Genomic DNA, 9,655 nt, shown 5'->3' on the forward strand with positions numbered 1-9,655 from the left:
CTGTCTGCTGCCGGAGGGTGACGTCACCACCTGCAGTGCACGCTGTAGAGTTGGGGCTGCCCAAAACTGTAATTATTATAACATTTATCTCTTATAAAACTCGAGTGACAAAGTGTAAGAGTATTTAATGTATAACAGTAGGGGTTTGACATTGAAATTGCATGACAGATCAATCTGCTGTGGTGTTTGACAAGTTATAAGTGTCTGCTAGCTTAGCTTATGACTGACAAGGCAACCAGAGTGCATATGTCTGTACAGTATGACTGACGTGCTTTAATTCACCATACTGTCATATTCACAGGGTTCTCATTAAGAGATATATCATACTTCATTGACAATGGGGATTCTCGAAAAGATAGCTGAGATAGAGAGAGAAATCTCTCGAACACAGAAGAATAAAGGTGAGTCAAGCTCTGCACCCTCCCAAGCATTGGCATTGATGATTAATTTTCTTTTAATCTTTCTGGAAAGGATTTTTAAAATTATAATTTTGCATGGAAATAATGCAAAAAAAAAAAAAAAAAAATATATATATATATATATATATATATATATATATATATATATATATCTCTTTTAAGCATATCGAATTTTGTGAAACTTAAGTTGACAATGCCAGTCGAGTTTTAAAGGGACAGTACACTCAAAAAGGAAAATGATCTCATCATTTACTCACCCTCATGTCATCGAAGATGTGTATGACTTTCTTTATTCTGTTGAACACAAATGAAGATTTTTAGAAGAATATTTCAGATCTGTAGGTCGTTACATTGTAAGTGAATTATGGCCAGAACTTTAAGCTCCAGAAGCACATAAAGGCAGCATGAAATTAATCCAGAAAACTCTGTAGTGTTCTTTTGTCTTCTGGTAGGTGTGGGTGAGAAACAGATCTCTATAGTCCTTTTTTTTTTTTACCATAAATTCTCCTCCCTGTGCAATATTACCACCATGCATGAAGAATGTGAATCGTCAAAAACAAAGGAGATTTATTGTAGAAAAAAAAGAGCCTTAAATATTGTTCGGTTTCTCACGCACACCTATCAAATCTCATCTGAAGACATAGATTTAACCACTGGAGAATAATGGATTAATTTTATGCTGCATTTAGGTGTTGTTTTTTTTTTTTTTTTTTTTTTAGCTTCAAAGTTCACCATTCACTTGCATTGTATGGACCAGCAGAGCTGAGATATTCATATAATAATCTTTGTGTTCAGCAGATGAAAGAAAGTCATACACATCTAGGATGGCATGAGTGAGTAAATGAGAGAATTTTCAATTTTGGTTGAACCCTCCTTTTAACTTCCTGAGTTTTATAGTAAGTCATAAACTTATTTTGCAGCCACTGAGTATCATCTGGGTTTATTGAAAGCCAAGCTAGCCAAGTACAGAGCCCAGCTTTTAGAGCCCTCAAAGTCAGCTGGAGCAAAAGGTGAAGGCTTTGATGTCATGAAATCTGGTGATGCGAGAGTAGCTCTCATTGGATTTCCCTCTGTTGGAAAGGTAACTGTGACATAATTTGCATGTGTACAATATATTTTAAAATGCAAGACTTGCTCTAATCCAAGGTATTTTTGTAGTCTACTTTTCTTAGTTTAATGACAAAAACAGAAAGTGAAGCGGCTTCATATGAATTCACAACGTTGACCTGCATCCCAGGTGTCATTGAGGTATCTGTTATTTTTTTCATTAATTTCTTGTCATTTTGTTTATGTCTCCTATGTTCATTATCTCTTCTATTCATTATTAACATTTTTATTTGTGTGAGAGATATAGAATTTATTATTTTATTCATTTGATTAATTCTTTCCTCATTTGCAATTATAGCACAAAGGTGCCAACATACAGCTGCTGGATTTGCCTGGTATCATTGAGGGTGCTGCACAAGGTATGGTAATTTGTATTTCTAGGACCATGTTTACACCTGATATTACACCTGGTGTATTTCGGGGGATTCGACCACATGTGGTCAGCGCAAAATACAGCTCTAAACAGGGTTTAAAACTTTTTGTGATCAGATCACAAAAACACAAACGGAGGTTGTAAAAAACAGTAATGAGGCACCTCACCTGTCAGTCAACTGCTGTGCTAAAACAAGCGTTTAAACTTTGCCAGTTAAGAGCAGTTTAATAGGAAATAACCGTCCGATCAGACAGTAAAAAAAAAAAAAAAAAAAAAAAAAAGTGGACACAGACAAAAGCACTTTTCAGATCTTCAGTGTGTCTGATATTAACATGCAGGGACATAGATGAGAAGCATGAACATCTAAAGCTCCGGTAAATACAGCAAATCCTCTAAAATAACAGAGAATTTTGCTGCTTGAATTTAATTTTAACTGCATCTTGGAGAAACAACACACTGGTTTTATTCATGCTTTTTTGTCTTTTAAGGCTTTTTATTTGTCAGTTTGTTATCATGCAGTAGCACAGACATAGTGATTGATGTATGTAGTCTTGAAATTACCCTCCCCTGGAAATTTTAACACAACTGGTCACAGGAGATTCATTTAAGTGACATTTACAGCGCTGTGGAAAAGTATTTGCCCCCATCCGGTTTTGGGGTATTTTTCATACTAAATTGTTTTAGATTTTCAATCAAGATATAAAAAGTAAACACAGAATACCCCCTTTTTTTTTTTTTTTTTTTTTTAATTGAAGCAAAAATGTTGTCCAACACCTTTTCACCCATGTGAAAAATGAACTGCCCCCTTAAACTTGATTGCTGGCTGTGCCACCTTTAACAGCATCAACTGCAACCAAATGCTTCTTATAACTTGAGATCAGTCATTCACAATGCTGTGCTGGGATTTTGCCACATTGGAGGGTTTGAGCATGAACTGCCTGTTTAAGGTCCTGTCACAGCATCTCGATCGGGTTCAAGTCAGGACTTAGACTAGGCCACTCCAAATGTTTAATTTAGCTTCTTTTGAGCCATTCAGAGGTGGACATACTCCTATGCTTTGGAGCATTGTCTTGCTGCATAATCCAGTTGCGCTTGAGCGTCAACTCCCAGCCTGATGACTGGATGTTCCCCTTTATGATTTCCTGGCTGCAAGTTGCCCTGGCCCTGAAGTAGCAAAGCATCCCCACATATCACAATACCACCACCATGCTTGACCATAGGTATTCTTTTTGTGGAATTCTGTGTTTGATTTACGCTAGATGTAATGGGACCCGTCTTCCACTTTTGACTCATCAGTCCACAGAACATTCTCCCAAAATGTTTGAGGATCATCAAGGTGTTTTGGCAAAATTCAGACCAGCCTTAATGTTCTTTATAGCAGTGGTTTTCATCTCGCCGCCCTTGGCTTTTTTGTGACTTCCTGAATGAATCGTCACTCTCCTCTTGGAGGAATTTTGGAAGGTCGACCCCTTCTGGAAAGATTCACTACTGTGACCAGTGTTCTCCATTTGGAGATAATGGCTCTCACTGTGGTTCTTTTGGAGCCTTTGAAATAGCTTTGTAACCTTCCAAGATTGATTCATTATAATTACCTTTTCCCTCATAATTTCTGGAATTCCTTTTGACTGTGTCATATTGTGAGACTTCATTCTGCCAAATAAGTTCTATGTAGGAGGTGATTTGATTGAACAGGGCTGGCAGTAATCAGGCCTGGATGTGTTTAGTCCAGCTGAACCCCATAATGAATGCAGTTTCATAGATTTGGGGATTGGAGCAAATACTTTTTCACACAGGCCCAGTTGGTATTGGATAACTTTTTTTGCTTCAAATATTGCCTTTTTTTTTTTTTACATGTTACATTTTAGCATTTTTATTTATTTTTTAACAATTTAGTATGAGACATACACAAAAACTGAAGAACTCGGGAGGGGGGCAAATACTTATCCACAGCACTGTAAGGTGTAAACCGCGATGTGTCTAGCCTGACCATATGTGACTGGATCACTCGAGATACATCTTAATATCAGTTGTAAATGGGGTCTAAGAGGAATGTGTCCTGTCTTTGATGTCTGATAATTCCTTTTCTTTCAGGTAAGGGCAGAGGCAGACAGGTCATTGCTGTGGCCAGAACTGCAGATGTGGTCATCATGATGCTGGATGCAACCAAAGGAGATGTTCAGAGGTCAGTTTTAGCTTTTAGTCTTTGCAGAATGCATAATTTGACCAAATCCGCACTGTTTGGCCTTCTTTGTTCTTTCCTTCAGGGAACTTTTGGAAAAAGAGCTTGAATCTGTTGGTATCAGACTCAACCGGTCCAAACCAAATATCTATTTTAAGGTGCATAAATCTCATCCACACTAATATACTGGAACATTACAAGAAATACTGAACAATTAATCTTGTTTATTGTGCTCGCTCACGTGTGCTGAATCATCTTCCAACTGTCTTCCATTTTTCAGCCTAAAAAAGGTGGTGGACTGTCGTACAATTCAACGGTTCCGCTCACACATTGCTCCGAGAAACTCGTTCAGCTCATTCTTCATGAGTACAGTATCCTTCTGCAATGTTTTGTCAGTTTTTATTCTTCATTTTCATCAAATTGAGACGGTACATATTTACCTTAATGCGACTGCAGAAATCTTCAATGCTGAGGTGTTGTTTAGAGAGGACAGCACCCCAGATGATTTTATTGATGTCATTGTGGGCAACAGAGTGTACATGCCTTGCTTATATGTGAGTATGTTTCTTTTTAAGCACAAAAGTATCAGCAGATCTGAATGAAGTTGATGATTGTTCACACTATTTTTCTTATTACAGGTTTACAACAAAGTGGACCAGATCTCAATAGAGGAAGTAGATCGTCTTGCTCATAGACCTCACAGTGTAGTCATCAGCTGTGGCATGAAACTGAATCTAGATTACCTCCTTGAGCAGTTATGGGAATACCTGGCTCTGATCTGCATATATACCAAGAAGAGAGGAGGTAAATGTTGTTGAAAGGAAATGTAAACACGTCAAATTAACTTACCAACATCATGTAATTTTAATGGTAATCATAGTTATGCACCATTACAGTCACCAAGACATAAAAAAATATTGTTTGTTATCAGACATCACTCTCACTTCAGCTTTAAATGTGCAACATTTCTGTAATTTTTGCTGAGGTTGTCATACAAATTAAACAAGTGCAGCACCCATTATTTAAATTTGCATTACACAAAGTGACTGAAGGCACTTGTTTTATTCAGGGAACCAACTGAGTATATTATCTAAAGGAATATTCTTGGATATTTATAACTAAGGTCTATTAGTGGCATGCTGCAGATTAACACAAAACAATTACAATAATTCAATAGTAACTCCTATACAGTTTCTATATGGTAAAAATAGGTTAGCCTTACGAAAAAAGACTTACTGATCCTTTATTTTTTGCTAGAAATGAGTTTTAGGTCAAAACTGCTTATGTATGCAATTCTTTCCCTTTTTCATGTTGTTTAGAAAGACCAGATTTCGGTGACCCTATAATCATGAGACGAGGAGCTTCAGTTGAACATGTGGTATGTCTCAGTTTTGCTGTCCTGCATTACCAACAATATTGTTTCCAGTTTAGCTGGACTGTAAGTAATAAATAAAAAAGATGCAAACTATACAGCAAGAGAAACCATTAACACTTCAGTTAAGTAAATAATTAATTCCACTAAGTTTTGTGCCTAAAGAAATAAATAGTTCTTTTTGACAAATGTTTAAAATGATATAAACCTACACAAGACTCTAGTCAATAAAAAGCTTGTATTGTGCATGAGGCTGGTCGTGGGGAATGCCATGACCAGCCATGTCTTGCTATTAAACTGAGTTAGTAAACGTAAGCTTCATATAAACTAACTTAAATCTCTAGCATTTTCCAAAGAAATTCAACATATGTTGCAACTATTGTTAACATGTATTAATGTCACATTCTTCATGGCTGCTCCAGACCTGTTGGGGTCAGTATAGAGGCTAATGCTGTTGAACTGTTTGTTTAGGAAAACAAATATAAGCAGGTGAAACATAAATATGATATTACGTAGTGTACCTTGAACCCCAGTTTTTTTTTTTTTTGTTTTTTTTTTTGTATTTGGTAAGGCAACTTTTTTGATGCTAAATCATTGTATTCCAATATCTGCTGTAAAGCTGAATATACAGTTTACATAATTCTCTTGCATTAAGCATACATCAGACTCAAGACTGTACTCCTTATTTCTTTCAGTGCCACAGAATCCACAGGACATTAGCAAGTCAGTTCAAGTACGCACTTGTCTGGGTAAGATCAGTCCCCATGTCCCCAATGAAACATGAATTATTGGTGTTTGTTCCATACGTGTTTTCCCTAAAATTCTTCTTTCAATTTATTATGACAGGGAACAAGCACAAAGTACAGTCCTCAGAGAGTAGGACTTACACACATCATGGAACACGAGGATGTCATTCAGATTGTGAAGAAATAAAATCTAGTCGTCACCTCAACTACTGGGTCGGCAACCTATGGCACGTGTGCCAGCATTGGCATGCGGAGGGGTAATCACTGGCACGACAACAACTGCGAGAGAGGAGTAAACTTGTGTTGTGTTTTTTTTTTTTTTTTTTTTATTCATACGAAATTACGCACCTACATTCCAATCTACTTCATGATCACGCAGCGTGTTTTCATGAGCTGTATGGGAGGCTTAACAATAAGATAAATTGTGACGAGAATGCACGAGTCTGTTGGGTATACTGCAGCGCGTGTAATCCATCCTTTGCTGCCGTCAGGCTGCGTGAATGGCAGCCTATATTCAGTGTTTCATTTGTTTCTTTTTGCTTTCAGAACAACACGTGATGTAATAAGGAAAACACCACTATTAATCTTTGAGATTTGCAACCCACCTTAAACTATGGTCACACTCAAAATGACACTAAAAGATTAATAGAAAACATAAACCCACATGGTCGGGTTCAAAAATCGGAGTCATTCAAAATATATATTAAACCTGGAAATCAAAATGTTGCAGGTGCGATTCACCGAAAAGGGCTATATAATGTAGTTGATCGGCTTCTGTTGCACGAATGGCTTGCTCCTGCAGTGCGAGTCTCATCACACAGTGTTTATCCTCCCATTCGTCTGATGAAAACATGCTGCATGATCATGAGGAACGATTACATCAGGATGTGGATTGGAATGCAGGTGCAAAAAACTTCATATAAATAAGATCTCTCTCGCTGTTGCCTGCATGCAAGTGATAACATTGATTATAATGACATAATATAAGAAATATTTAAGATTCCGCACACTTTCGTGTTCAGTAATCAAATAAGCAAATTTGTGACATTACGTTAACTCATTTTGTACAAAAGGACAGGTTTTCTTTCATTAAAGCACTTTGACAAGATTCTGTGAAAATTCACATGCATGATTTTTCACATGCCGGTTTTGCACAAATGTTTCACTCAAACTGTTAACTGTTTTTTCTGTTAACATCTACAACTTTTGCAAGACTTGATGGAAAAATCTTGTGCTCAAGACTTAAATAGAAATTGTTTATTTTCTTTATGGAATATCATCTACCTTACAAAACCCATTAAAATAAATAATATTTAGACCATTGTTTTATTTTTGACATTTATTATATGACAAAAAACATACTCTGCTCTCTTAATTTATTGGTAATTACAATTAATCTAATTGCATATTTTTCATCAGCTTTTTAAAGATTGTTTTTTCAGAAACTTGAAACAGAAAAATGTTAAACCAAAAGTAATAAATGTAATAACAGGCTTGCTACTGTCATGAAAAACCTGAAAATATAAAGCTGTTTTAAAGGCCTGAATGTGACGAGGCAGATGAGGAATGAGTATCTAAACGCTGTTTTATTAAAAGCTAAGATGAACAAGGTAACTCTGAATAAAAGGAAACAAAACACAGGGAACCAGGCACAGTACATGACACATGTGAAAACTGACAAGGAAACAAGGGCTTAAATACATAAGGGCAAACAAGGAACACCTGGGGAAAACAAATGGGGAAAAACTAATTCTGACAAGAAACTACAAAAGACTAACAGGAACTAAACAAGAATTTCTAAATAAAAGTGTAGGCACAAAAACGGGGAATATATGACACTGAAAAAGTCTTAAAAGGGTCACTGAACAGCATGGGAATATACACTTTTTTTTTTTTTTTTTTTCAGTTCTGACAGAAATTGCTAGACAAATTATCTTTAAACCTTTGTCCATTGATAACAAACAACTGTAAAAGTCATTGTGATGTGTTTGTCACAAGGTATGGGAACAGTAATATGTTCCAAATGTTCAAAAGGTTAGAAAATGGCTGATGGTTTATAGGGTGTGGAGAGTTTACAAGCCCCTGAAACCAAATTTACCATCACAGTTTGAAAAAGATCAGAGTTCCTTCTAAATTGAAGATTCTAGTAGGAGTTAATGTTCATTGTAAAAGTCTATAGGTATGTTGATAATTTTTCTTCTCATGTTATTAGTTAAAATGATTGTATAAGAAAAAAATTATCCTTAATGAGACCGGCGGAGAGATTATGATGTTTTACCAGATAACCAAAGGCCATTACACAATTTTATTATTATTATATTTTTTTTATCCCCTCTTCTCCCCAATTTGGAATGCCCAATTCCCACTAATTAGTAGGTCCTTGTGGTGGCACAGCTACTCACCTCAATCCGGGTGGCGGAGGACAATTCTCAGTTGCCTCCGCTGTTTTTTTTTGTGTATGACACAGCAGAGACTCACAGCATGTGGAGGCTCATACTACCCTCCGTGATCCACGTACAATTTACTACGCGCCCCATTGAGAGTGAGAACGACTAACCACGACAAGGTTACCCCATGTGACTCTACCATCCCTAGCAACTGGACCAATTCGGTTGCTTAGGAGACCTGGCTGAAGTCACTGAGCACACCCTGGATTCGAGCTCGCGACTCCAGGGGTGGTAGTCAGCGTCAGTACTCGCTGAGCTACCCAGGCCCAATGACATTACACATTTCTTCATACTTTCATAGAGAGAGAGAAAAAAAAAGAAACCTACTGCATTGCCTTAGTGAGAGAGTGATATTGTCCAGAGTTTTTTTTTTTTTAGACATGCTTAGTGTGTGTACATCATAGAAATTGTGTTAATGCGTTATCATGTTCAGAGAGTACCTCAAAAACAAAGACGATAAAGTATTGTTATAGGGTGAAAACATTGTCTTCTACTTCCCCACCAGTAACTGACTAACTCAATTTAAAGCCTGCTGTGTTGGAACATTGGGTGGTAATGTTCCACACACAGTCACCATAGCACTCTTTATGTTTCTAGGATGTGAACTGTTACCTTTCTGCATTCTTCTGAAAACCTAGAGCTGCCTACTCTATTCATTACCAAAAACTAGCATAATAGACAACATTAAATATGCATGCTGAGGCACTCGTGCTGTACAACACAATGGACAAGTGTGGAGTGGGGTAATTATCAAGCTATTGGAAGGCTGTTCCACTTCGGGCTTGATGGATCTTTGTGTAATTAGGCCACATTTAACAATGCTAAAATGACAAGAAGGATGGCAAGTAACTGTTTTGGAATAACTTGAGGATTCACGTTTCGATGCTGGAGTTTATTTGAATGAGTTTGGATGGAAAGATATTGGTAAGACAGACGAGTGCTTTGCCAATGTGCTATGCGTGCAAACATGACACTTGATGCCGGAGCCATATGGCACAGTGTGGGTGGGTGT

The 9,655-nt window shown here is 37.0% G+C and overlaps 1 protein-coding gene across 1 annotated transcript; it reads left to right on the forward strand.

The window, feature by feature from the left end:
- On the forward strand, positions 1 to 7,607 carry LOC127647805 (developmentally-regulated GTP-binding protein 2). The gene is made up of 13 exons (XM_052132277.1): positions 1 to 68; positions 302 to 401; positions 1,340 to 1,500; positions 1,578 to 1,667; positions 1,825 to 1,885; positions 3,991 to 4,081; positions 4,164 to 4,236; positions 4,359 to 4,449; positions 4,535 to 4,632; positions 4,717 to 4,882; positions 5,398 to 5,456; positions 6,146 to 6,199; positions 6,297 to 7,607. Exons 2-13 carry the CDS (start codon positions 338 to 340, stop codon positions 6,381 to 6,383), a joined length of 1,095 nt encoding a protein of 364 aa, XP_051988237.1. The 5' UTR covers positions 1 to 68; positions 302 to 337; the 3' UTR covers positions 6,384 to 7,607.
- The last annotated feature ends 2,048 nt before the right edge of the window (positions 7,608 to 9,655 follow it).

This window comes from Xyrauchen texanus, chromosome 8 (assembly GCF_025860055.1).
Source record: "Xyrauchen texanus isolate HMW12.3.18 chromosome 8, RBS_HiC_50CHRs, whole genome shotgun sequence".
In the NCBI taxonomy this organism is placed as follows: domain Eukaryota; kingdom Metazoa; phylum Chordata; class Actinopteri; order Cypriniformes; family Catostomidae; genus Xyrauchen; species Xyrauchen texanus.

Bases quoted from the DNA above. Each gene is read 5' to 3' on its own strand.
- LOC127647805 (XM_052132277.1), top strand. From the start codon at position 338: ATGGGGATTCTCGAAAAGATAGCTGAGATAGAGAGAGAAATCTCTCGA. The intron at 1,501-1,577 runs GTAACTGTGACA...GTATTTTTGTAG, and splicing joins GATTTCCCTCTGTTGGAAAG to TCTACTTTTCTTAGTTTAAT. The intron at 4,633-4,716 runs GTGAGTATGTTT...TTCTTATTACAG, and splicing joins TGTACATGCCTTGCTTATAT to GTTTACAACAAAGTGGACCA.